General features: G+C 50.4%; 10 protein-coding genes across 10 annotated transcripts; 7 read left to right on the top strand and 3 right to left on the bottom strand.

Moving 5' to 3' along the window:
• Positions 1-42: 42 nt before the first annotated feature.
• BO87DRAFT_379030 (uncharacterized protein) lies at positions 43-2,399 on the bottom strand. The gene is made up of 2 exons (XM_025623933.1): positions 1,390-2,399; positions 43-1,343 (listed from the first exon to the last, which is right to left on the bottom strand). The coding sequence occupies exons 1-2, from the start codon at positions 2,293-2,295 to the stop codon at positions 240-242; spliced, it is 2,010 nt and encodes a 669-aa protein (XP_025476889.1). The 5' UTR covers positions 2,296-2,399; the 3' UTR covers positions 43-239.
• Positions 2,400-2,634: 235 nt separating this feature from the next.
• BO87DRAFT_379029 (Zn(II)2Cys6 transcription factor) lies at positions 2,635-5,163 on the bottom strand. The gene is made up of 3 exons (XM_025623932.1): positions 4,731-5,163; positions 4,019-4,680; positions 2,635-3,965 (listed from the first exon to the last, which is right to left on the bottom strand). Exons 1-3 carry the CDS (start codon positions 5,109-5,111, stop codon positions 2,984-2,986), a joined length of 2,025 nt encoding a protein of 674 aa, XP_025476888.1. The 5' UTR covers positions 5,112-5,163; the 3' UTR covers positions 2,635-2,983.
• A 185-nt stretch (positions 5,164-5,348) lies between these two features.
• Positions 5,349-6,827, top strand: BO87DRAFT_408979 (O-methyltransferase; the record flags this gene model as incomplete). The annotated part of the gene is made up of 5 exons (XM_025626210.1): positions 5,349-5,489; positions 5,545-5,671; positions 5,738-5,861; positions 5,922-6,373; positions 6,437-6,827. The coding sequence occupies 5 exons, from the start codon at positions 5,349-5,351 to the stop codon at positions 6,748-6,750; spliced, it is 1,158 nt and encodes a 385-aa protein (XP_025476887.1). The 3' UTR covers positions 6,751-6,827.
• Positions 6,828-7,202: 375 nt separating this feature from the next.
• Positions 7,203-8,984, top strand: BO87DRAFT_379027 (beta-lactamase/transpeptidase-like protein). Its single transcript, XM_025623931.1, has 2 exons — positions 7,203-7,611; positions 7,670-8,984. The coding sequence occupies exons 1-2, from the start codon at positions 7,244-7,246 to the stop codon at positions 8,952-8,954; spliced, it is 1,653 nt and encodes a 550-aa protein (XP_025476886.1). The 5' UTR covers positions 7,203-7,243; the 3' UTR covers positions 8,955-8,984.
• An 828-nt stretch (positions 8,985-9,812) lies between these two features.
• On the top strand, positions 9,813-10,283 carry BO87DRAFT_428738 (ribonuclease-domain-containing protein; the record flags this gene model as incomplete). Its single annotated transcript, XM_025627465.1, has 2 exons — positions 9,813-9,827; positions 9,897-10,283. The coding sequence occupies 2 exons, from the start codon at positions 9,813-9,815 to the stop codon at positions 10,281-10,283; spliced, it is 402 nt and encodes a 133-aa protein (XP_025476885.1).
• Positions 10,284-10,652: 369 nt separating this feature from the next.
• Positions 10,653-12,662, bottom strand: BO87DRAFT_408977 (fungal specific transcription factor domain-containing protein; the record flags this gene model as incomplete). Its single annotated transcript, XM_025626209.1, has 2 exons — positions 12,475-12,662; positions 10,653-12,405 (listed from the first exon to the last, which is right to left on the bottom strand). The coding sequence occupies exons 1-2, from the start codon at positions 12,516-12,518 to the stop codon at positions 10,653-10,655; spliced, it is 1,797 nt and encodes a 598-aa protein (XP_025476884.1). The 5' UTR covers positions 12,519-12,662.
• Positions 12,663-18,853: 6,191 nt separating this feature from the next.
• On the top strand, positions 18,854-19,985 carry BO87DRAFT_125334 (serine palmitoyltransferase small subunit family protein). Its single transcript, XM_025618007.1, has 2 exons — positions 18,854-19,722; positions 19,787-19,985. Exon 1 carries the CDS (start codon positions 19,163-19,165, stop codon positions 19,604-19,606), a length of 444 nt encoding a protein of 147 aa, XP_025476883.1. The 5' UTR covers positions 18,854-19,162; the 3' UTR covers positions 19,607-19,722; positions 19,787-19,985.
• A 1,268-nt stretch (positions 19,986-21,253) lies between these two features.
• On the top strand, positions 21,254-22,905 carry BO87DRAFT_428735 (rhomboid family membrane protein; the record flags this gene model as incomplete). The annotated part of the gene is made up of 3 exons (XM_025627464.1): positions 21,254-21,713; positions 21,766-22,793; positions 22,843-22,905. The coding sequence occupies 3 exons, from the start codon at positions 21,254-21,256 to the stop codon at positions 22,903-22,905; spliced, it is 1,551 nt and encodes a 516-aa protein (XP_025476882.1).
• A 394-nt stretch (positions 22,906-23,299) lies between these two features.
• On the top strand, positions 23,300-25,163 carry BO87DRAFT_379023 (DHHC family palmitoyltransferase). Its single transcript, XM_025623930.1, has 2 exons — positions 23,300-23,715; positions 23,772-25,163. Exons 1-2 carry the CDS (start codon positions 23,517-23,519, stop codon positions 25,094-25,096), a joined length of 1,524 nt encoding a protein of 507 aa, XP_025476881.1. The 5' UTR covers positions 23,300-23,516; the 3' UTR covers positions 25,097-25,163.
• Positions 25,164-25,305: 142 nt separating this feature from the next.
• BO87DRAFT_364930 (ubiquitin-conjugating enzyme E2) lies at positions 25,306-26,513 on the top strand. The gene is made up of 2 exons (XM_025621775.1): positions 25,306-25,817; positions 25,968-26,513. The coding sequence occupies exons 1-2, from the start codon at positions 25,437-25,439 to the stop codon at positions 26,328-26,330; spliced, it is 744 nt and encodes a 247-aa protein (XP_025476880.1). The 5' UTR covers positions 25,306-25,436; the 3' UTR covers positions 26,331-26,513.
• The last annotated feature ends 91 nt before the right edge of the window (positions 26,514-26,604 follow it).

The raw sequence follows: 26,604 nt of genomic DNA, 5'->3' as shown, positions 1-26,604 counted from the left end.
ATGTAGTCTGGAGGGGAGAAAAGGTAGGTAGTGTATTGTGTAGTTGTATTTGCATCGTTTAGTGATAGTAACATATGTAATTCAAAAAAGTTGCACAATGGAATGTTTTCATATATCAACATAAGCAGCAGCTTCCATATATTTAGCCACTGGCTCTATCTCATCATATAGCAAGAGGTATCAATAGGCCTGCACATTGAAGTCCTCAGGCCGGAATCAACTATGTACAGAACCCTCGTTCAAGGAGACGTCTCCTTCCGAATCATATCCACCCGCGCAATATCGTCCGCACTCGGCTCCGGCATGTCCGACTCGTCCACAAAAGCCTCTCCGACCGCGTCTTCGACTTGTTCCAGCATGTATGAGATCAAGCCGACCGAGCGCGCCATTCCGACTTGGCTTAGGCTCTCGCCGACCGCTGCCTCGATCTTCCCGTCGCCACCGTTTTGCGCCAGGTCGACTTCGAAGGCATGGCAGAGCGACTTGAGCGGTTCGAGGAAGCGGTTGCGGAAGTACACGTAGGTCTTTTCGAGCTGGAGCTGCTTGCGTAGGTGTGTTGAAGATACAATCGTGTAGTAGAGGCTGAGGGCCGCGTGGATGGAGGGGGATAGAGTCTGGGAGAACTTGATGAAGGAAGCGACGAGGTCGGCCGATACGTTCATGAATAGTTCGGAGGAGTTAAAGAGGAAGGGGAACAGCACCGAGAAGTAGTGCGGGTCGAGGTAGACGCTAGGCTCTGCGGAAGTGCCAGCTTTGGAGGAATTTGCTGCTTCAAGGATACCCGTCTTGAGCCATCCAATCGCACTATCCTTGACGCTCTGGAAGCGGTCGTCTTCCAAAACGGTCCGGATCACTTTGAACTGGGTGACCTGCGATGGATGCGTCCGGATGATCGTTCCAGGAATGCGTCGGACGGAGCTATAATTTTGACGCGCAGTGCAAGCAGTCAAGGTCAGCACAAAGTCAATGAAGTCCTTCTCGTGGGGTGTCGTATCGCTTGGCTTTTGCATGGAAAAGACCGTCAGCGTGAGCAGAGAGTCCAGCAGCACTTGGGGCTGTCCGAATGCCACTTCGTCTGGAGAATTGTATCCTCCGACGAAGTTCTGGAAGATCCGTGCCAAGTCAGGGAATATGGCGATCGGACTGACTTGGCCAGATGAGAACAGTTCTGCGGTAGCCGCCCGCGCCGCGAGTAGCAGTAGGGAGCCGTGTCTTTCTAACGGAATCTCATCCGCCTTCTTGGGCGGCTCCTCGAAGTCTAGAGGAAGAGGCTGGTCCTTCGGGGATTGAAGGGCGATTTCAAGCAGTTTCTGGTCATTGAGACCGAAATCTCGGGATAGAGCCTGCGGCCGTTAGTGAAACCCAGATGGCAAGTTGTTGGTAACCTACCGTGATCTTGGCAATGATCATGTCCCTCTCTTTCAGCTCTTTATGATTGGCAAATGCATCGCTCGGTGTCTCCTGCTTGGCCAGACGCAGACCAGGTTGCAACTTCTCCTGCAGTCTAATCGCCCAGGACATACCGGGGTCTGACGGCCCAGTGAAGCTCAGTAGGTATGACTTGAGAACCTCGATTAGGCCGAATTGTAGGAACTTCTGAACCAGAACCGACTCATCATCGCTTGCCGGGGAAGGGGACTGGACCTCGGCTTCCGGGTCCGGTGCTGATTTCTCCGAGAGACGCAGCACGCTTGACTCGCTGGGCACTCTGGGTGGCGGTGCCGGTCTCTTGGACGGTGAGACGTCTCTGAAGAACTCCAGCATCGCATACGTCGTCTCGTTTGTGGGCATGAGGGTATATGCCTCCAGTACAGCCTGCAGCGATGTCGCTAGGAACCGACTTGGGGATTTGGTCTGGATACGGGAATGGAGAACCGATAGCATCGAGACCAGAGTATTGAACTGCAAGATATGGCGCGGCAGGGCGGCATTTTTCGATGCGCCGTCCGTAGCATCTTGCGACGCTTCGTCAGCCTTAGTCGTGCCATCGTCGCTATCATCATCCTCGTCCTCGGGTTGTAAATGCATGAGCGCATCGGAAACTCGCAATATCACCTCTCTTGGGTTTCCCAGGCGAGCAATGTCGTGCAGGCAATCGAGGGATTGGGGCAACATGGGCAGCAACAGCTGCACCAAGTCCCAGCCGATGTTGGTCGTCAGGACTTCATCCTGAAGGAGCTTGTGGAGGATGGGAAGGCGGGCGGGGGTGAGCTGGTATTCGAGGAGGGTAAGATAGGTGAGGTAGTCAGTGGCCGGCGGCAGGGCCTGAATGAGCGGATCTTCTTCGGCGGCCATTGCAAGGTCGGAGGTACAGCTGGGGGTAAAAGAATGGGATGGGAGAGATGGCCAGCCAGCAGGAGAGATTGCAGCTGGTCGAGACGGGACAGCCGAAACACGGGGAGGGAGAAACGAGCAGCCAGAGGGAGGCAGAAGGCACAAGAGAAGGCCCATTGGGGGGATTGCTTAATGCCATCTTGCACCGCCCCAGTGCAGATGATGTCACCCGCCCCCCACTCTTCTCCATCCACTTGACACTCTTTCTTTTCCTTTGTGCTCCTCGACTCAGGATCAAGAACCGGATATGATCCCATATTCTAGTCCTAATTACAACAATTGAATGACTGCAGAGACCCAGTAATTACTAGATGACTACCATACGGCCATGACGCTGGCTCAACAACTGACCAACTATTCATCATCTGTCACGGCTTCATCCCACCTAAACGCCTCCTGCCTATTGAGGTAGAGATGTGCAATTCTCCGCCCGCTTTCTACATGAAACAGGGTCATACTTTGTAACGTATTTAACGTTCCAGGTGCAAGCAGACTGCAAGTATGGGCATCCACTCACAATGCCTGTTTTACAGTTTTGCCTTCAGTATCTATGCCACGTGATCTGGCTGAGGTGGCTGGTGTCTGATAAATGTCGGTGCCTCAGGCTGCGAAGAAGCGAAGCTTTTACGCCAAGGTATCCCCCGACTAGCTAGCTAGACAACATCGGACAATCAAGTTCGAGGAACAACGCATCCCAATCGAATGTTTGGATATTCGTGTCTGTTTGCGAAATCTGCCAAATCTCATCAAGGTGGGGAAGAGCTGGAATGTTGTCCTGTTCATTGGCAATGATGTCGGTCAGGCTGGATGAGCTGTTGTCGGCACAGAGGGACTCAGAAATGACCTCGCTGACCGACATATCATGTTTTCGCACAACTCGCTGGAACGACTCAAGAAGCTTGATGGCAACGGGAGAGTCTTTTGTGGCGTCCTTCAGAATGCCACATGCATCGACTACTTCCGCCCGGCGCGCTTGCCGAGGTACAGGTTCCTGAGAAAGACACATGTCCAGAAAGAGGGCTGTAATCGCGATGCCAACACACTGCAAGATCCCGGAGAACTTCAGTCTCGTAAGCACAAAGGGGATATCCTCGCTTGCCAGCATTCTTTCCGCCTGTATGACACACCGAGCCGCTTCCAGGCAAACCTCTCTTGAGGGGGCATACATCGGATCGACCAAGCCGCGGGCTAAGTACGGGAGATGTAGTCGGCACCGTTGTGAGTGCACCAATGAATTGATGATATACCGCTGAATCATGATACCCGGAGCAATGTTCGGATACTTGGCGATGAGGCTGTCGAGGGCATCTCCATCCAGGCGGAAGAACTGTGGTAATTGTCCGATGAATGTAACAATACGCTGGTCCACCCCCAAAAGCCGCCCAGACTCCATATCGCCGTCATTGAATGTGGTCAGTGAAGAAGAATCTATGACTTCTCGACATATCTCCGCTAGCTTGATACGCTGAAGGCTATATGAGATCTCGGTAGGTTGCTCCATCGGTCGGTCAACGATGGGGGAACCAGCCATAAGACTTTCATCGTCAACGTTGCGAGGCTTTAAGACCACCATATGTAGCGGGTTGATGCTGTAAGTGCCTCTATGTGAACCAGGGAATTGTGATGCCATCCTGTGCCACTCAGTAACGGTTTTGGCGAGAGCAGCGTGGGCGACGATACATACCAATCCGTAGCAACCAGATACCACCATACTCTTCGCTTCATTTCAAAGTCAACAGAGTCAGCAGGAGTGTCCTCTCTTCCGTATATCTCTGTTTGATGGTCAATTTTGTGCAACGAGAGTTCTCGCGCTGCTGTTATGGCTGTTGACAACAGGTCACGGAATCGAGCACTGATACCTTCCAGATTAGCGATGACAAAGGATATGATGATCATTGCCTGGATGGCTTCGATGGATTGAAGAGATTGGCGACGACAGTGATCTAGCAAGTCAAGAGTTCCTTTGACCCACAGAGAAGATGTTGCATTCATCTTCGAGGGAGTCGCAAATGGTGCATTTTCTGAGTCCTTCCGAGTCCACGTATACATCGCACTCGACAGGATACTTAGAAGAAGCGCCACCTGACCAGGACTTACAGGCGCTTGATGCTCAATGTCATTGTAGATGTTGTCGACCATTGTACGCAGTGGACCGCTGAGGACAACGTGATGAATGTAGGTGATATCACGCAAGTATTTTTCAAGCAGAACCACCGACTCCTGGTATAGTGGAATTGAAAAGCTTCTCGCCAAAGGGCCTGAACTGGTACTTTCAATGGTCACAACACTGCTTATACTCCATATCGAACATGATCGAAAGGTCGTCATGTCGGTTCCGACCGAACGCTGTGTTGGTTAGCTGCTCGAGTCCCAGCAGAAGTTTGAACCACACATACACAAGACATCTGACTTGCGCACTCTGCTTCGAGCCATATTGCATCCGCTGCAGCCTGCTTATCCTTTCGTGCTAATTGTGGTCGACTCATACGACGATCTGTCTTTGGATCATGCGCTCGAATAGGTTGACTGTTTGTTCGAAGAACGATGTCCTCTAGTCGTTGTAGACGCGTCAAGATATCAGCCGTCCCGCGGCTATTATTATTATGAGGGCTGTCACTTGACACTGGAGCTGAATACAGCCCGCAGTCAAATCCACGGCTGATGCAATTGGAGCAGGGAAGCTGACGGCTGCACCGTAGTTTTCGCGACCGACAAAAGTGACACGAGACAGGTCTCAAGCGGGAATTTTGCTTCTCTATATGTGATCGAGGAGGCATCCTGCACTTAATTTGACGTCGAAGTATTCGAATGGAACAATGGTTATGGTTGATAGGAAACAGACGTGAGAGTCGACACGAGGGTGGCGAAGGATCCGAAGGCTCCTCAATCTAGCCAATCATCGTTGGTGTAGCCCGCGGATATTCCGCGGAGAGAGCCAAGCCCTGAGATGAAGCTCTATAAAATCCAACGATGCTGCCAGTCTTCTATGCACCAGACCACTCAATTCATTCCCAATGGACTCTATCATCGACCAAATTCGTACCCTGGCCGGCACGGCTGATGAGCCAGTTCGCACAAGCATTTATAATGATCTCCGCTCCCTTCTGTCGGATCTCCAGAGTCCGATGGATATGATCATGGATCTTTTCAACTCTGTACTTTGCATTTTCGAATAAACCATACGTTCCATTCAGCTAACGCATCTCATAGCACCTGAGGGTTTCAGTCATCATGCTCGGGATGAATATTGGCCTTTTCGGAAAATTGGCTGTCGACGACCGCGTATGGACAGCCTCAGAACTGGCAAAGGATCTGATGGTTGACCTGCGGCTTCTGGGTAAGCATCTCTCATCGAAGCTGCAAGAGCTCATGGGGACTAATATTCCATTTACTTGCAACACAGAACGTATTCTTCGTTACCTTGCAGCAAATGGTATCATCGAAGAGACGACTGTGGGACAATTCCGAGCCAAGCTAACAACCAGAATGCTGGCGGATGAGCGTTCAGAGGCCTTTGTACTCTACGCGTAAGATCAGTTCACGGTATATGAACTGTTGGATTCTTGGCTTACTTCTTCGTCTGACAGATTCGAAACTTGTGGGCCAGCCAGTCAAGCATTCCCAGCCTTCTTCGCAGAAAACAATTACGATGATATTACGGATAACAAAAACACCCCATTTCAAAAAGCCTTTCAAACAGACCTCACCTGTTTTGAGTGGTTATCCAAGCATCCAAAGCTGTTTGATTCTCTACAACAAGTTATGACCGGTCTTCAGTCCACGGACTGGCTTTCGAATTTCGACCTCTTTCACCAAGAAGTTGATCGCGTTGATCAAAGCCCAGTGCATCATGGAGAGCCTTTCTTCGTCGATGTCGGCGGTGGCCATGGCCACCAGTGTATTCAACTCAGGGACAAGTATCCCCATCTCCGAGGACGCCTTGTGCTGCAGGACCTGCCCGAAGCGGTCGACCACCTTCTTCCCCGGGATGGTATCCAGGCTATGGCTCACGACATTTTTAAGCCACAGACCAAAAAGGGTGAGCAGGTTTTATATCTCTGAAAATATCCATGACCATCTAACCAGAACTTCGATTCAACAGGAGCAAGGTTCTACTACCTGCGACGGATCCTTCACGACTACCCGGATTCTCAATGCACCCAGATCCTTCAACACCTGGCCACTGCCATGGGGCCTGATTCAAGAATCCTCGTGGACGAGATGGTACTACCAGATGTGAATGCATCATGGCAAGCGAGCCTGGCCGATATATCACTGATGATCTCACTTGGTGGTAAGGAGCGAACCAAGAAGCAATGGACGGAGCTGGCTAAGCGTGTGGGACTACGTATTGAGGAGATACACACCTACGATCTGGAGTCCAGCACGTCTATAATCGTGTTTCGGCGAAAGTAAGATGTTGTACATGTCTTAGTGCAGCGGAGGTGCGTATTTCGGAACAACTTGATTACAATGATTACAATGGGATATAGAAATGCGTGTAGGAATCGTATAAAGTTCTGCAACTTAGAAGTGGCTGTGATACAGTATAATGTTGACTACCTTCAACAATCTCAACAATCTTTTACAAAAGGTGCTTTTGGTAAAATGCCTAGTCTATTTCTGGCTTTGGAAGAATGACAGCTTTAGAACAAAATGATCACTTCGATCGGAATGCTACCAGTAAAAATCCACTATGCTAGGTCTAGTTATTCTACCCGAATTAACTGGCCAGACAGGCAGCAGTCGGATAAAGCCCCACCGCCCTGGTTAGGCAACCCGAAGGGCCCAGGTGCGGGGCCGCTCGGGTGCTGATCCTCAGGCTCAAAGAAACCGCCTGGACCCTACATGAACAGGCCTATACAATGGCATTCCATAACGCACACCGGTAATTCGTCAAATCAGCAATATGGATTTTTTTCACTCGGCAGGGTTTGCGTCATATGTGACACAGTTGATGGATCAGCAGCATGTCCCGGGGCTGGCGATTGCAATCATACACAATGATCAAATTGCCTCTGCGGGATATGGACATGCGAGCCTGGATCCCGAAATACCTTGTACAGCAGATACGCTGTTTGACATTGCATCGTCTGCTAAATCACTCACTGCTGCGGTGGTGGGATTGCTAGTCGACGATAATGACATGTTCCCGGATATTCAGTACGATGCCGTAATGTCGACTCTTCTCCCCGAGGACTTTGTTATGTCTGGAGAAGGATACACAGAAGGAGTCACCGTGGAAGACATTTTAAGTCATAGAAGTGGAATGCCTAGGTGAGCTAATATTTTTCAAAGTCCATGTTTGACTTCAGGACTAATCATATTGCGCCAGCCATGACGACTCGTATATGAGTGTGCGAGCGGCGAAGCCGGACAATGCTCGATCCATTACGAGAAACCTCAGGAACCTCCCTGTCGCGGCCCCCATTCGATCAAAGTATATTTACTGCAACATGATGTATACAGTGGCAACCCACCTAGTGGAAGTCAAGAGCGGACAGGATTTCAGTACATTCCTCGAAGAGCGATTATTCAAGCCTCTGGACATGGCATCAACTACTCTTCAACCCAGCAGCGCACGATCAAAAGGATTTGGATCCCGCATGGCAACTGGCTACACATGGAAAAGGGCCGACTCAACATATCGTGGGTTAGAAAGTCCAGACTGTCCAGAAGGCCAAGGCGCAGGGTCTATCATTTCGAGCGTGAACGACTTCATCAAATTTGTCAAGGCTTTCATGAATCGCGAAGACCCTATCAATAAAAATGTGTATGAAGGGCTCACTCGCCTGCGAACTTTTGTGAATCCAAACCCAGCAAGACGGAAGCGGCACAGCTCACCGGTAGCATATGCTGCTGGCCTGGATATCTACTTTTACAAGGGACATATGGTTGTCGGCCATAATGGGGTATTCGCTGGATTCGCAAGTCGCTTCTTCTTTCTACCTGATTTCTCATTCGGTGCTGTGATCATGGGAAACTCAGATGGGGCAAATGGCATTGCGACGACCCTTGTCCAAAAGCTAATTGACCATATCCTTGGAGTCACGGACGAAAAACCTCAGGACAGCCAAAGCAAAGACACACGGTCTGTTGAAATTCGCGGTCCAAACCCCCAGACCGAGGCGAAAGATGCAAATCCAATCAGTAAGAACCAGGAAAAAAAGGAGAAGAGAAAGCAGGAAAAGAAAACCCAAGCGAAGAAAAGTCAAGGTATCCAGAAGGGCCAAGTGAATGAGCAAAAACCAAAACGGAATACTCCGCAGCCACCGACAATACCCCTCAGTGCTTACGCTGGCAACTACTGGAATCCTGGGTATCATAACTTACTGGTTCAAATCAGAGATGATGCGCTCTTCATCGATGCTACAGATCGCTCAATGGGGTTTACCTTGAAATTCGAACATATGTCCGATGACCGAAAATTCGATGCTCATCTTACTGACTGGCTCGATGGCAGTGATGACATCGTAAAAGCGGAGTTTGTGATAGAAGATGCCCAAGTCACAAGGTTGAGTCTGCAGTTGGAGGAAATGCTCAAGGAAATGATCTGGTTCGAGAAGAAGGATGGAGTGCGCAGCGGTGCGGCCAGGGTTCAAAATCCGCTTTTGCCTTGATTTAGAACGGCAGGAAAATTAAGATACCTGAATTACTATTACATATACCGCTGCGTAGGATGGAGTTCTTTCTTGACAAGTATTCCTTTCCTCCTGATAGAGCTGAATGCGATTAAGTGCTCACAAGAGGATATGTAGGATAAAATTAAATTGACAAATATTTGACCAATTGGCCTATGTTCAAACTCTCCTATGTAGCACAAATCCTCTGCCTAGTGGGTCTGATTAGGGCGGATCATGCTCCTGCTCAGCGAGCATGATCATGCTTTCTCTTTTCCCTGACTACCTAGGGATTCCAGAGTAGAATGCATACTCTTCAAGAAGATATACCCGCGCACATGAAGCCAAGCCCTCTGCTTATTGGAGAACACACGAAGTAAGAGTGGGTTCTACCCGGAATACCCGTCGGAGTTCCTAGCCGGATGAACGCTACCGAGGATTAGTATATGTGATCCTCAGGAGATAAATCTCTTCTCGACGAGTAATGTGAGAACGTGGCTTATCTTGGGGATGCTTGTTCTTTCTTGGCGTTTGCTTGTCTGGTTATGTTCAGACCATGATTGGGTATAGAGGAGGGGTTATAGGATGTTAGTCTGTCCTGAGTTACTCGATCTCCGTCGGAGTTAATCATATCCTTGTTAGGATTCTTGTTTCGATTGTTGGTTGTGGAGGTCAAGTTAATGGGTAGATAAATAGACTGCATACAGTGACGAAGATGGGATGATTAATAGGCTACTGAGGGGATTCAGAGAGCAGTATAAATAAGGATAAGAATCTTCTTTGTCTCAAGTACTATCAGACAAGAACAAAGACAGAAGAAGACTAACAATAGAGAGATCATCCCTAAAGCAAAACACAATGTTCCAACTCAAGGTACATACACGCCCTATCACCCCCACCCCATCATAACCTCACCAACCCCCTCTAACAACCCCTAAACAGACAATCCTCCCCCTCTCCCTCTTCCTAACATCAACCCTCGCCGCCCCCTCTGAATCCCGCTCCGACTCGAAATGCGTCTACTACTGCGGCAGCCACTGCTACTGGGCCAGCGACATCAGCAAAGCGCAAGCAAAGGGGTACTCCCTACACGAAGAAGGGCGAACAATCGACGACTACCCGCACGTGTACCACGACTACGAAGGGTTCGATTTCACCGTCTCAGGCACCTACTATGAGTACCCGATTCTGGATGATTACAAGGTGTATGATGGGGGTTCTCCTGGTGCGGATCGGATCATTTTCAATGGGGAGGATGAGTTCGCGGGCTTGATTACGCATACCGGGGCGGAGGAATATGATGGGTTTGTGGCTTGTCAGGCTGTTTAGTTTTTTTTTTGGATTTAGGTGGTTGGGATGTGTGGGTGAGGGGGAAGAGTCGGGGCAGGGGTGAGAAAATGGAAAGTGTTTTTAAATTGATCAAATGAGAGGGCAGTAAAAGTGTACTACACCCTACACAGTAGCAGTCCGTGTCAGCCAGTTATAGAGATCAGCACGTATCAAGTGGAGATGGAAACAGTCCGGCCCGGGCCGGTGGGTCTCAGCTTCAGCTGCAGTGGGCGGGGTTTCTCCGAGAACAATAAAATTTATACTACCTGCAGCTCGGCACCCACCGTCGGGATTTCCGACTGCAATTCGGGATGTGAAATCGGATACCCTCTCTACGCATGTCTTAATCCCGTGTGAACTGTTCCATTTCTATCTAAACACATGATCCATATTACTTTGCCACGGTTCAACTAGCACATTGTCCCCCACCCAACTCATGTTAACATCCAACATGCTATGGTCGGTCCAACTCGGTGCTTCCAGTGCCAGGCTAGACACGTCAAGCGCTGTTTCCATTGATAGCTCGGACTCTGCTGCTGTGAAGTATTCGAGACGACCCACATCCGAGCCAATTGATGGGTCAACCGTAGGTGGAATTGGTGCCCCCTCAAACGTGCCCAGATGGCCATGATCGGATATTACGCCGCTAGATACATGAGACCCTGGAGAGGACGCTGCCGCGGAGTCAATGCACGATGCGGGCTGGCTTGGTGACACCATGCGTGCAGGAGGATGAACCATCTCTTCTGCGCGCCTGCGAAGATCATCCATGATCTCTGAGGCTCGGCACGACAACCCTAGACTGTTCACAAGAATAGCAAATGCGACCTCAGCAGTATCCACCGCTTTTTGGGCTTCTGCAGCGAAGGTACACATTGGAATGGCCAAAATGAAGGTAATGAGGTATAGGCAGCTATCCCACTGGCAGCGGAACATCGGGAGACTCCTCGCAAGACTTTCACTTTCAGTCAGACACTGGTGGCAGATCACCGTTAAGGTGACGGCGTGCTTCACGCCAGTGACAGCGTGCGCATGTGCTCGCGGCATGGAAGCCGAATTGCCGCCCTGCAGGTAGAGGAAAGGTCGTAAAACCGCCAGACTCAGACTATGGTAGCTGATTTCCAGGGCATACTGCTGCCGCTGAAGCCATAAGGGGGCTTTACCGTCTAGACTAATAGTTGCTTCTTTCAAGAGGAATGAGAACCCCCGACTACCGTCCTTTCGAGGAATCCGTAACGGAGAAGGCACTGCTTTAAGCCCTTCCCGGATAGCCTTAAGAGGTCGCACCATGAATATTGCGATAGACTCCAGGAGGCCTGGTAGGTTGCGAATGTCGGTCTCGTAGGTTTCCCGGAGAATCTCCTTTTGTTGTTGGTCAAAGACTGTGCGTACAATCTGGATTGACATGAGCAGCTTGGCCCAGTGCACCTGAAAGTGATTCGAGCATGAGCCGCCCATTGGGGAGATCGTCGGCCAGCCGCAGGATACCTCACCCTGTACGATGATAGATGGCAGTCCCATACTAGTCGTGAGATAGCTCTCCAATGTATACAAAGCCCACCACACCCGGCGCCATACCTCCCGCTGCCTCGCATCCATTCCCTCTGGGGGATCGTGGTGAAGGTCTAGCCCATATGCCAAACGCACTGCGCCGTCGATCGTGGCGTATGCAGGCCCAATGCGGTCTGTGTACAGCAAATAGATGCTCGAGAAGATGAAAGTCTGCACCGTGGCCAGCGTTGGGGCCGCCTGTTCCTCTTCTAGAAGGAGTTGCCGGGTGCGATTATACAGCTGTTGCCCGGCTGTCAGAACATTGCTGCGACCTGATCCATTATTGGAGACAGCAGTACTAGTGAGCTGCATGCAAATGGCAAGTAGACTGTCGACAAGAGCTGATGACAGCCGGACTTTGCGTCTCGGCGTCCACAGGGAATCGTAATAGGCCTGGAATTCTCCCACCCCAAGGATGGGCCAGAGCGATTGGAGATGGGGCCAGCCCGTGTTGAGTAGATGGCTCTCATCGGTCCTCGACAACTCAATCGGAAGACTTTGTTGGTCGCTGACAACAGGGATGCCTGTAATATCGAGCTCTGCTGTCTGAAACCCTGGTCGAGCGGCCCTTCTGACAGAGAATATCATGTGTTAACAGCCTGCGTCTCTCCCACTAACAGAGAGAAGTAAGGACACCTACAAGCTCGCTACTCTGCCGAAACGGGAATTCCAGTGTTGAGCCATGGTGCACCGCGCAAGAAAGATATCAGGATAATGTAGAGGCGACGATATAGTCAATGAGCCGTAGACGCCCTCGAAACGGGTTATTCACACTGATGTTTTGAAAGCTCAGGTCCTGCCTGCCACTACATCCTTCTCCCATTGTTCTGATAACCAATTTATGTTCTGGAAAGGAGCGGGTCCAGTTGCAGACGCTGCAGTCTGCCATCCTGGTTGTCGGGTATATCAACATCTGTTTCAGTAGCAAATATAAAGTTCGCCACCGCGCTACTTAACGGCTTGCCCGGTACGCAGTACCTCCTTGGCACATTGCACCAGTAAGGAGGCCTGGAAAATCCTTCCTCGCCACCGTCTGTCAGACTAATAGCAGGTGGGGGCGCCCGGCGCAGACTGGAAAATAGTTGACAGGCACGGTGATAGGACCATGTACCCTTGTCACGGGGTATACCCGACACTAAAGACGACTAATTAATTTGACACTGCACAGAGTATTTTTGGGGTTGTCGGCAGAGCTTTTGCTCAACGACAGCTGTCGGGCATCGTGCATAAGCCAGCATCTCCGTCGACTAGCGAAGCTCAGCGATAATCCCTGCCTCCACTCTCGGTATGATCCACAAACGGGCCAAAGTGACCAAATCGTCTTACTGCAGGATGTGGAAAAGCCCAGCCGAAAAATTTTTTTCCTTAGCTGAGGAATGCCATGGGTGTGGATGGGGGCGATGGTACTGTTGAGAGTATAGCAAGGAGATCTACACAAACAACAATGTTAGTACAAATCGGAACATCAGCTTTCAATATAAATCGTGACTTGATGTATTCAAGAACTCGGTTAAAGTGACAGATGGTACTATCTTCTTAGTGGAATATGCCCCTGGTAACTGTCTGACAGTTTGACCATCCGCGGAAAAAATGTGCCAGAGGCTAGATCCGAGCCCAGGCGAACACATTGCCTATATATCAGCCGCTATTATGCGTCAACCATGCGGGGTATTTACTTAGCCTGTGGCCACCTCTTTGTATATCGTGTAGATTCAGATTTTTTTTTTTTTTTTTTTTTTTTCTCGTGCCCAGGAATCCTTGTATGTGCTGGCAAGAGATTTGCTGGGTTGCTTGCCTGTACTCCGACGAAGAGGTCAAAGAAGCTAGAGATTGAAAGGAGGTTGGAAGTCGAGGACCCTTCAGCTCCCACAATCAACACAAATGGCTTTTGCACTGTAACATCTCTACAACACCCAGGTTATTAGCAGTACAATTAGCGTTCGGACTTGGTCCAATGTAGCTTCCATCTCCGTAATTTACTGCCGCCTGGTTTTTCAGTCTTTACAAAGCCAGTGGCCTGTGCATTGAGCAGTTGCCCTCTGCATGAAATAGCCTTCCCTCCCCCGGATAATGATTCCCTCTTACATTGCGTCTTTTCTAGCAATCCATCCCTCAGGAGTGCGCAGTACAGGTGGTCCAATGTTTGAACCCTTGTGAAATGTCAATCATGAGAACCGCCACGTCCTACATGTAGATCAACTTGTGATCGGTGATCCAGGAATCTTGTGGCGTAAGCCACACCCTGTTGTTTGTATGATTGGCATGCGCCGACATCGATGTACAGCGGCGGAAGCGCCGAGTTGTCTTTTATCTTGCCCGATGCGGCAACGGCTCGTGTCTTGGTCCCTAATGCGGTCTCAAAGAAACAGATTCTAAGATCCATTGATCCTGGGTTGTAACGCAGGTTCACCTATTCAAAATGATAAATCGCTGTGCCGAGACACTTATTTTACGATCATCGAGCATTGGCGGAGAGGAAGTAGTTGCTCGGTTATCTTGAGTGCTCCATGGCCTCTTGCCAAGAGTACATTGTCTGCTCCTAGTCTGTCACCAGCGGATTTCTGAGCTGCTGCAGGCGGTCTGGACCGATTCCAAGACCACGCAAATATTTTCCGGCCCATGGAAATGCCGCGTAGGAGTCCTCAGCCAGGATCTGTATTCGAAGCTGAGGGGCGATGCGGTGGTCCAGCCAAACACAACTGCATGAAGTACTTTGTCAACCTCTCTTGCCAGCACATCGCCATGTATACAAAGCACGTCTGGACGGAGGCAAAGACGGGTGGGATGTGGTCTCAGCCGGAGGGATCAACTTCGTGTAGGATTCGAAGATGTTTTTTTTTTTTTTTTTTTTTTTTTTGGAAAAGATAGAGTGTTATGGACTGGTCAGATAAGATCTCAGCTGTAGCATTATCCACGGGCGACTGCAGATTCTTTCTACTAGTGTATGCATGCTGTCGGAAGTAAAGGCCAGCCAGTCAGATGGGAAAAGAAGAGATAATCTGCTCGGGTTGTTGTTGAAGCTGTGCGTAGAAAAGAGACCCTTCGGGTAAGTACTCCCGAGGTGGACACCCTCCCATCGGTGTTTAATATCACAAGTGCTGAAATGCCCCTCCTTCGTCTTGACCGATGCAGCATTGGCGCATTACAGCGGACGTGTATTCGACCACGCGAGTCATGGCGTAAGACTAATCCACACATGTCTGCTACTCATGTTACGAAACAGCCATATTCCACACATGTTGTGATTATAATCAAGGGGGCCATACCTATCACTGATTTTATTATCAGATAAATATAAAATAAAGATCGTCGTGTTATTCCGTTGATAATGTTTATAAAGGAAAGAACCAATCATGACCCATAAGCCATGTAGGTACCTTTGCAACGGGGCAACCCTACAAGGTACAGCGCCCGACGTTCCGCACGTTCCGTGTTTGCCGCGCTTCCAAGTCTAAAGTTAATTAGGAATATGCCTGCATAGAAGCTGAGGAATTTCCATACGAGCTCGCGTAGAACTTTCCTTATAACTCCATGAGCTGCGGTTTGTGTTCTGAATATAGGGATGCACTTGTAACAGATACGGAAATGTAGTTCCAGGTTTTGAATCTGGAAGATCTTGACAAGGAATCTCAGGTTCAAGACACTCGTACATACTACCTGTATGAATCGTGATTTTCTAGCTGCCAAGCAGACATACGACTCGTGCTAGACTTCGCGCTCATGTCGCTAACTTAGGATACATGTCTAGTCGTGGGTAGACGCATGGCAGGACATGAGTTCTGGGCTTTGCCGTGGCGGTCCGGACGCTCGGACGCTTTCCGACAGTGTGACAGCTGGCTGGTCTTCGGTGCCAAGTGGGGAATAAGTGCCCGTGGACAGATCTCGAATTCCTTCAACAAAATAGAACTATAGCGAGACAAGACTAAGGCATTGAGATCTTCTATGGACGTTGTGGTGCAAAATTATGGTGCGATTGTGTGTGTCAGCAAGTTCTAGACCACATGATGCACGGGCAAAGACCAAGAATTTGATGTCAATATATGTTGGGCTAGTCCGAGTCTGCGTATAGAATGACAAGAAGAACCATGTTGGTTCCAGTAGCTTTCGACCACAATGCGCTAGAAAGAGCGCATTAGTCGATATAAAATACCCAGGGTGTTGAAATTGACGTGACTCGATTTACATTAACAGTAATCCCGGGATGGAATTGGCGAAGGGGAGACCGTAAATGAATGTACTGGTGCATTATCTCAAGCTCTCTTCTGTGATTATGTCAGGCGAGTCCAAAATGGTATGAAGCAGAAGAACTCATAGCAAGAGGTCGACTTCTTGCTTACGCGGACTGTTCGAAAAGCTGAGCTTTCAGCAAAATAAATTTGGCTTTGTATTCTCTTGAAGTTCATCCATTTTCGTCCTGAAATCTGTCGGGTTTTGCTGTCAGATAAAGCTGTACATCTTCTCGCAACAGTCCTTCTAACCCAGCTGCTCTTGATAAATATCGCGAAGTAGCTAGAACAATATCACGAGGAAACGGAACACACATATATTTGGCCAATTAATACGTCCGCCAAAGGCGACCTGAGTAAGCATTATTGGAAGCCGCTTCATCAATTATGAAACAATATTAGATCGGAAGCCTTTTGATACTGTCTTTGAGCATGTGGGTATGAGAAGCTACATCATTAGCATCGTTTGATTCAAGCCCACAGCGAATGGGTTTTGTTCGGCAGATTACGCAGGGAATTGTCTACTTGACCGAGTGAGAAGAGCGGAAGATTTCACAAGATATTATCAGATCACGCGGTTCGCCCGGCGAGCATCCATCCGTATGAATGATTGAAATTTGCTAAACTTCTATGACAACGAAAGCTAGAAGCATCGAGCTCGCCATCAATTACATTGTGAAACCTATTGGTAGGGCATATTCGCATATTCTCAAGTGCACACTGACTGGTCTTATAGAAAGTTACACTAAGCTCAGAATGTCGATTCAATTCTCAATGGAGCCACATTGCATGCTGACCCATACAGTCAGCCCTATGCATGTAACTACGGTTTCTAATACAATGAAAAAAGCCTTCAGTACGGGCCATATACGTGAATTGGTATTCTATTCTTAGTTACAAGATTAAGCTATCTCCGGGACAGGCTTTTACATATTACCTAAGAAATCATCCAGCACCGGGTGTATTTATTGATTCGCTTCTCCTCAATATCTTGAACATTTTAATCACCCTTACCTTCACTTTTAGGATGCTAATCGAAGTCGCAATGACTAATGCGCACGGGTGAGAAACCAAATAGGGATAACGTGTAACTCACACGTTGATGAATTCTCGTCGTACAGGATGCTAATCATCTGCTGTATGCCAAACCCAGTGACAATCGAGCTACTCGACTTTCCCAGTGGCCTGAGCATGCAGAATACGATTGTTCCTCGACGTGTGCTCGCTGGATTGATACGTGTCACATGGCAGATGGCAGACTGCGCATTAAGCGACCAATCAGTTTTGACATGGTGGTAAGACCACATGTGCACAAGTTTCTACAAGGAAATTTCGCCATGAATTGCTTTGGCAGACAATATTCCAAACATGGCATGTGTGGTCCGCAGTCAAGTAGTGACTATGAGAGCATGCCAAACGCTGCAGTTTCTTGAGTGAATGAAGATATATTTCACTTCGCAGCATGCAACCACAACAAAAGTCCGACAGAACCCAGAGATTTTACACCCGCCATTTACCACCAGAGTCAAGGTCGTAACTCTGGCCAGTTCATTGACAACAATCTCTCAATAAAGAATCTGCTAAGTTCGATTTGCTTATGCTTCTCAGACGACTGCGAATCCAACCACGGTAGATCATCGTGCCAAGGTAGCTCAACTGACCAGGATAGTTCAAACTAACCGGGGAAGGTTTCTGGTTCCGAAATGGAAGACCAGCAGCTAGAGTTACACAACACACAAAGATTGTGATACCTAATCTGCTAACAGACTTGCTGCAGGGTATTTAGTTCCCGATACTTCTATTGAACGTCCAACTCGCATGGCACCGCAGTTGTTTTCCCTTTGCTCCATAGAATGAGCGACCATCTGGCTGCGGGAGTCTCCACTCCGACGGGTATCACAGCCGCTTACCTCAACGAAGGGGGACGTGCGCGATCAAGGGCGTTATGAACTTTATGCAAGGAACTGGGCACACATGGACTATCATAATGTGAACGCTCGTGGACGCCCTGTCGCCTCTTATCGCGCGAGATATGCTAGCTAGGGGGCCATGAGCTTCTTTAAGTGGAAAGTCCGGGGCAAAGAAGGTTGGGCTCCATCGGGATGATGTCTTTCCCGTAAATTAGGCATAGGAAGGAAAGATTACTGATTACGGGAATAGTGAAGCGTGTTATAGGGATCGAGGGACGGGGCTGAAGATGGAGAACATAGTCTAGAGGAAGGAGGAAAAACAAGAAGAGGAAGAAAACAAGAGAAAAAAACAGAAGAAGAAAAAGAAGAAAAAAAAAATATCAAACCACACAGAACCAAGGAAGGACCACCACCGACGCGGGCGATGCCGATAGAGCCGAAGCTCCTCCCAGCAAATGACTTCCGGGCGCCGGTTGCGGCCAATGACCGAGTCGCCCTCGCGAGCGTCGCATTGCAAATTAATTTCTATGACGATGATCCAGCAACTCTGCAGCAGTTGGACTCTGCACCATCCCAGACACTGGAGTCATCCGCGGCTGTTTAGTTCGAATTAATTCTTGGCCAGGACGCCCTGGAGCTGGACTAGTCGGACTATTGCCTGAGCAGACCTTCCATCTTCCAATCATCCCTCACGGCGGCTTTTCCTCGATCCGCGCCTTACCGATTTTCTCCTCCATCTCCCCCAACTCAACTCTCACTTCATCCTCCCCTGGTGCCTTAGTCGGTTGCTGCTTGCTCTCCTCTTCTTCCTCTTAATCTCCGCTACTTGTATTCTCTCTTGCATTGACCCCGCTTCTGTATTTCTCAGCAACGGTCTGTTTAGTTCTCAAGTCTTCCCCGGCTTCCGATCTTCTCGCGTCGGTCCTTTCCCCCCCATAGCCCATCTTAACGGAGTTTTACCTCGATAAATCAAACCTCTTTCACGGCCGACTATTGAGACGCGGAGAACTCCAGATTGATTAGGATCTTAACGGCCAGTTTATTCGGAACTAAGGACCTGCGTCACTCCCGAGCGATTGCTCAGCACGATATCCGACCGAGGCAGCGGACAGGAAAGCGCTGAGCACTCGACAACGTGTAGCGCAGGGAAGCAACGGCCCTTTCAGTGCGACTCCTCTAGTGTTGTTTGACAATGGCAACGGAAATGCAGTCGTTCTACACTCCCTCCACCTCCACACATATCTCGTCGCATGCGCCGGCTGCAGTGGATGAGCTGATCAACAAATACTCCTCCACCATGACGAACTCCCCTTGTTCGAGTCATTTGTCCATGAAGCACCCCCGGCGCAACATCTTGCAGCGATCTGTCGACCGTATCCGGCTGGAATACTACCGCTACGAGGTTACATTTGGACTCTATGTGATGACGCCAGGGGAGAAGCTGGTGGCCAACACCTTCGTGATGGTCGTCTTGTCCTTGCTGTTCTGGGCACTGCTGGTTTATTTCCCCGCGTTGCTGTACCAGAAGCTCAGCCGTCTCGTATGGCTGTTGACCGGACACAGCAGCGAGGAAATGGGTGCAGCCTTGGGCATCCTCGACTCGCACGTCAACTCGATATCCACGCCCTCCACCTAAGCGAATCACCTGACCATTGGCTAAGCGCATCTGCCTGACCAACATCATGACTATATTATTTTTGCTCTTGGTTTGTTTGCTTTTTTTGGTATAAGACAACAGGGTCTGTCATGATGGTAAGTAATCGCTGATTTGAGTTACACAGTGCGTTGTGCAGCTGACGATTGAGGGTTGGGATAGACCCTGTTGTACTCCGTACATTCGATTTATATGATGGCGTTGCCGTGGCGTTCCGGGACTACTATGATCAACCTTAGCGCGTTGCTGCGCACAGACTTAATGAACTGAACGGAAAGGCATCGATTTTTAATGCGAACACGCGGACCAAGCGTGTACGACGGCAAGTAATGTGGCATTCCACCCCGATAGAGACGGGAGCACCCGACCCTTCAGTCCTGGGTTGGGAGCCCGTGAGTTTGGATTTTTGGTTTTACCTCCTTGGCTTGTATAATGAGTCGCTCCGGACAGCAGGGTCGGGGGGAATAGGATGTCTCCCAGATCGGATTCCACACGCGAATCGATGTATAGATGAACCTCGTGTGGGTTAGGCGAATGGTATTGTTAAATGTCTAGTAATGCTTAATGTCAAATATGAACCCGTGTATGATTGGTCTGCCGCAAGGGATGTAATTTCCCTCATTACTTAATGTTGTTCGTAAGTACTACTGAAGTACTAACTGTGTACGGAAGCATGCGTGGACACGAGCATCCGATCGGGTTGATAAACAGGGGACATGATGATGACAAGGCTGGAAGGGAATGGTCGGTCAAGAGCAGACACGCTGCTGCACACAATAACTCTTTGCTAATGAAGTGGAGAGAGGCATACCGTAGTACGCCAACGATAACCAGCCACAACATGCCCAGCCCTGTCTTTAAATCGTGGTGGGGGGTGAACACCGCCATGATGCAACGGGTCACTAGTAGTACTCACTAAGTACTGCTGTGCCATAGCCTCAAAGCCATTCACGGTCGCGGGATGTTGCGTGGCCTGCGGGAACACAACCAAACTGACGCTTCACAATGACTGGATCCGCGTTGCTCAGTCATCGGGGAGTGTTTTCCATTTGGACTGGCGGCTGACGACGAAGTTTCTTGGAGATCAGCAGCGCCCAAAAATAGTCGTCCGCCCAGACTGAAAACGGCCTGCCTAAACTTCGTCCTGCGTCTTTCTTCCCCATCTTTCATTATCTCACCGGCTTTTCGTTCATTTGTCCTTCTCTTGACAGCTTGACCGTGTTATTCCCCGTCCTTGTCTGTGTATCTTGGGTGGAAGAATCTCTCGTTACTTTTTTTCCTTTGAACTCCGCTGGAGATAGATAGATCCTTCGTTTCGTTGGATCGTTGGGGGCCATTTGCCGCAGTTGAAAGGCGGTTCCGGGTCAGGGGCATTTCTCTGATTGATTGTTTCAGCCCTGCTTGTTGCCCGCCAAACGTGCCGTCGTCATCTCTGCGAGACGACCCTTGTCAACAAACCCATCCTCTCATTCGCAGAAGAAAAATTAATTTCTACTGTTTACTACGCAACCACACGATCGGCCAGCCAGAAGCTTACCGGACCATCGCTTGCACTCAGCCATCACACTGACCTGATTGACACACGACCTCCTTGTCTGCGCTTTTCGCCCGCCCGGCTGTCCATTCAATATGGCAGCCAACAGCTACTACCATGGCGGTTACAGCAACAATCCGCCATCCTATGAGCAAGCTAATCCTCACTTCGATAACATTCCGACCCCAGGCCATCCTGACTTCCACACACATCCTTACGAGCCCACGGCAGCCGACCCTCAACTTCACCACAGTCAACAATCTCTCGGTTCCGACCAAGCATATGCGGCCGGTGGAAGGCTGAATGACGAGCCCTATTCTGAGAATATTCCGCTGAAGAGTAATCAATATGCAAATGGATCTCCGCCGCCGAACTGGATGCACCAGCCGACTCATTATTCGCCCGCCCCTGAAGATATCGAACCACCGGTCGCTCCGACAGCACGGAGGAACAGGAATAGGAAGAAGGGATTCTTCCAGAAGAAGATCCCGTGGGTAACATATGCGTTTACCTTGGTCCAGATCATCGTGTTCATCGTGGAATTGGTGAAGAATGGTATGTCCGGCTGGCAAAGAGGTCCCTTGCAATCTATCTAACAATTCTGCAGCTCAATTTACAGGCTCTCCTATCGAGACAAAACCATCCTTCAACGTGATGATCGGACCCTCCTCGTACATGCAAATCTACATGGGATCGCGGTACACACCATGCATGAAGAACGTCCCTGGCATTCAGAACGCCAACGAAACAATTCTCTTTTCTTGCCCGAATGCCACCACGTCGGCGACCGAGTGCACACTGTCCGAAGCGTGCGGTTTCAGCGGTGTACCGAACCCTCATCCACACGGATCGCTTGACGACAAACCGGCGCCCAATCAATGGTTCCGGTTTATTATCCCCATGTTCATCCACACCGGGGTCATCCACATCGGCTTCAACCTGATCGTGCAGTTGACTATGGGAGTTGACATGGAGCGGATGATCGGCTGGTGGCGATATTTTCTGGTTTATGTGGCTAGTGGAATTTGGGGCTTTGTTTTGGGCGGCAACTATGCTGGGCAGGGCGAGGCGTCGTGCGGCTGCTCTGGTGCTTTGTTCGGTATCCTCGCTCTTTTCATCTTGGACCTCCTCTATACATGGAAGGACCGCGCTTCTCCTTGGGTGGAGTTGATCATTATGATCCTGGGTATTGCGGTGTCTTTCGTGTTGGGGCTCTTGCCAGGATTGGATAATTTTGCTCACATTGGAGGCTTCATCATGGGGCTGGCTCTGGGCTTGTGTCTTCTTCGGTCGCCTAACGCGCTGCGCGAGAGGATTGGCCTGGCGCGCAACCCGTATGTTGCCATGAGCGGCGGGGCGGGCACTCCCACGCCCGATGACAGCCAGAAGGTGAATACTGGGCCCAGCCTGGTTGAATTCCTCAAGGGACGTCGGACTCGCACCGGGGCAGGCGCCAACAACAACAAGTTGAACCCAGTGAACTTCTTCCGGGGTCGGAAACCACTGTGGTGGGCATGGTGGTTGGTTCGCGCGGGTGCCTTGGTCGCGGTGCTCGTCGGCTTTATCCTTCTGATTGTCGATTTCTACAAGTATCCCAAGTCTAACTGTTCCTGGTGCTACCGGTTGAGTTGTCTGGTAAGTAACGCAATGCTGGTGGAATACGCTCATGCTAACTGTGTCGCAGCCTGTTAATGGATGGTGTAAAGAAGGCCAATTGACGACGACAACGACAACGAAGACATCCTGAGCGACTACATTCCGAAATATTTTCTTTCTTCACTGTGTTATACTCTCTGGTATATGTTTGGTCTGGTTTCTTAAGATATCCTGTCGCATCTGCGGTTATCATATATCGAAGCAGTATCAGCGGCGTTTGGGATACTTGTATCTGGTGCTGTAGTTGCACCAGCGACTCATGTTTATAGCATAGTATGGGATGGAAATCCCAATGATAAATGATTATGATTGCGCGGTAGTGGAGAGTAAATCCTATCAGGCAGTTGTGTTGTGAACAACCAACAGTGCCGAGCCACGATCTAAATATAGGCGCATGTGATCGGCAAACCGTGGCTGTGCGGTACGGTACATGTAACGTAAGAATAATGTGGTGCCTCAGATCGCCAGATCCATCAGTTCCATTCCTTCCCTCCACTTCCGCTCTCCCCGTCATCTCTCATTCCCACTTGACTCCTTTCTAGACTCGTTTGTAGTAGATTGTATCATCCAACTGCTGTACATTCGAGTTGTCACCGCTGCGCTGCTGACACCACACCCTTGTATATTCGGTTATCGCCATGATTTGAATCGTCGCTCGCAACGTGGATGTCATCTCGCTGATACTCCATACTCCATATGACCATGGCAACACTGGCAGCCTCACCTCCATCCTCGCCTTCGTGGCCGAAACGACGTCCGCGGGCCTGGGCTCTCCGCATTGAACGCTACTGCTGCACGGCAGCATCATTCTTCCCTCTGGCATTCGTCTACAGCCTAACGACATGGGCCGTCTGGGTCGAGGCCAGTGTCGGCTTCAAGCCGTCTGAGAGTGCTTGGATCGGTGTGTAACCGTGGTTTCTCATTGTTTCACTCATTTATTTACAGTTCGTGAACCAGGTATTTCAAGCTCCTTCCTCGGAATCATCCTCTACATCGGCCTGAACGCATGCTACACGGTCGCCGTCTTCACCGATCCCGGATCCCCCCTCACTCCCAGCGGCCGCGGTCGACATGAATATAGTGCACTTCCAGTGACCGAACTACCACAATATACCGCCTACACCGTCAGTTCGACCGGTGGATCCCGATTCTGTAAGAAATGCCAGTGCCCCAAACCGGACCGGGCGCACCACTGCTCGACATGCAAGCGCTGCGTGCTGAAGATGGATCACCACTGTCCATGGCTGGCGACATGTGTCGGACTGTACAACTACAAAGCGTTCCTGCTGTTCTTGATATATACGTCGATCTTCTGCTGGGTGGATTTCATCGTCGCGGCGCTGTGGATATGGACGGAAATGCTGGACGACAGTAAATATATCGATGTGGATAAGATGCTGCCGATCAACGTGGTGTTGCTGGCGGTGCTGGGTGGTATTATTGGCCTGGTGCTGTCAGGTTTTACCGTCTGGCATATCAGCCTGGCGTTGCGGGGAATCACGACGATTGAGTGTCTGGAAAAGACCCGGTATGTGTCTCCGTTGCGGAAAGCGCTGGATCGCCACCGCTACGAGAATGTGCTGGGCAGCGAAGGGGGCGACCGAGAAGGCTTTGGTCACCGGCTGCAGGACTACGGAGGGCAGATCCTCGACGCTCACGCGAATGCAATCCCGGGAGTGACGCGGGCCGAAGAGGGAGAGGAACCGACTCCTCCGCCCAGTGTATCACCGTCCGGGATGCGGATGTCACCCGCACAACAGGCATTGTCGCGATCGTACGCCGAGATGGAGCGCCAGCGTGAGCACGACCGGTATCAGAACTACCTGGATGAGGAGGACAGCGAGAAAATGCCGCACGCATTCGACCTAGGATGGCGACGCAATCTGCGACACTTGTTCGGTGACCGTCCGCTGCTGTGGCCAGTGCCGGTGTGTACGACGACAGGCGATGGCTGGCACTGGGAGCCGAGCGCCAAGTTCATGGAGGCGCGCGATCGCGTGCGGCAGCGACGGGAGCGGGAGGCTGCGGAGCAACAGCAATATCAGCGGGACCTGTACCAGCGGAACATGAATAACAGCCATGCCTGGGGTGCATCCGCAGCAGCAAACTGGACGCCGAACCAGCCACTGGATGTGGTGCGCGACCCAGAGCGGCCGAACACGGGCGTGTCGATGAAGACACTGGCGCCGATGTCACCACGGCTGCGGGGACAGGACAGCGAGGGAGAGATGAGCGAAGAGGAGATGCACGGACGAGAGGATGAATGGCGGAGCTGGGATTGATGTGTATCAGTATATACTAGGATGATAATGCTTAAACGCGTAGAACTATTATGAATGATATTAAAATACGGAGTTAATGGAATGCTAAGGACACCTGATTATTAAGGCACGTAAACGTCAGGCCAACTGGCCTATCCGGATCTCCACCTTATCTATATCTCCGAGTACCCATCCCGTCACATCATCAACTATACCTCACTCATTACAACATCCACCATCCACCATCCACCATCCACCACTTTACACACGCCACCTGTCTACCTACGAAAACACCAACCAACGCCGGTGTGACACCACCACCACCAACCCAACCCACCCAACCCAATATAAAAAGCAGACAATGTCCCCCTCCACCCGCCGCCTCCTCAAAGAATCCACAGACCTCCAAACCAACCCATCCCCCTACTTCCACGCGGCCCCAGTATCCGACACCAACCTCTTCGACTGGCACTTCACGCTCCTGGGCCCACCACCACCCTCCCCCTACGCCGGCGGCATCTACCACGGCCGCATCACCCTCCCACCCACATACCCACTCCGCCCCCCGAGCTTCCGATTCCTAACCCCCTCGGGACGATTTGAAGTCAACCGGGAGATCTGTCTCAGTATCTCAGGCCATCATGAGGAGACGTGGCAGCCAGCGTGGGGGATCCGAACGGCGTTGATTGCGCTGCGGAGTTTCATGGATGGAGATGCGAAGGGCCAGGTGGGCGGGTTGGATGTGGCGGATGAGGTGAGGAGGAGGTATGCGAGGGAGAGTAGGATGTGGAGGTGTGAGGGGTGTGAGGGGAGTAAGGGGAGGGGGAATGAGGTGGTTATGAGGGAGTGGTGGGGGGTTTGTAGGGAGAGGGGGGTGGTGGTTGAGGGGGAGGATTTTGAGGGGGTTTTTGGGGGGGAGGATAAAAGTGAGGGTATGGAGGCGGGGAAGAAGGATGGGGATGGGGATGAGGCTGCAGCTGCGGATGCAGGTATAGCTGCAGGTGTGGATACGTCTCAGATCCCTCAAGCAGAGGTACAGGCACAGGCACAGACACAGCAACCCCAACAACAGCAATTACAACATACTCCCCCAGCAACAAGACCTCCACCACCAGTGCCTGCTGCACCAGCTGCTGCTGCTGCTGCTGCAACATCTCAAGATACACCCTGGCTCGACCGAGCCATTATCGGCGTCATCATCGCACTAGCAGCCATGATCCTGCGACGGCTGACGCGTGACATGGACTCGGAGTGATCCTGCTATCCTCTTTACTTATTTCTGTGTTCCACATGAAGCAATGGTGTTTGTTTGGCGTTGGATGGTAATTCATACAGTACCCTGGGTTATTAGGTATAATGGTTATGGTTGTGTATATTAGGTGTTTTGTGTTAGGCTTGCCACAGGTTGTGTTTCTGGTAATTTCAATGTGAGTTTGTGGTTGAATGTTCGAGATGTAGGATGTAGGAAGTGGCTATGTGGGTGTGGTAGTATGGTATGTTTGGGATGGGGGTTAGTGTTTGTAATTCAA

Source organism: Aspergillus neoniger (genome assembly GCF_003184625.1).
Source record: "Aspergillus neoniger CBS 115656 unplaced genomic scaffold BO87scaffold_29, whole genome shotgun sequence".
Taxonomy (NCBI): domain Eukaryota; kingdom Fungi; phylum Ascomycota; class Eurotiomycetes; order Eurotiales; family Aspergillaceae; genus Aspergillus; species Aspergillus neoniger.
This window is presented reverse-complemented; position numbering and strand designations above follow the sequence as displayed.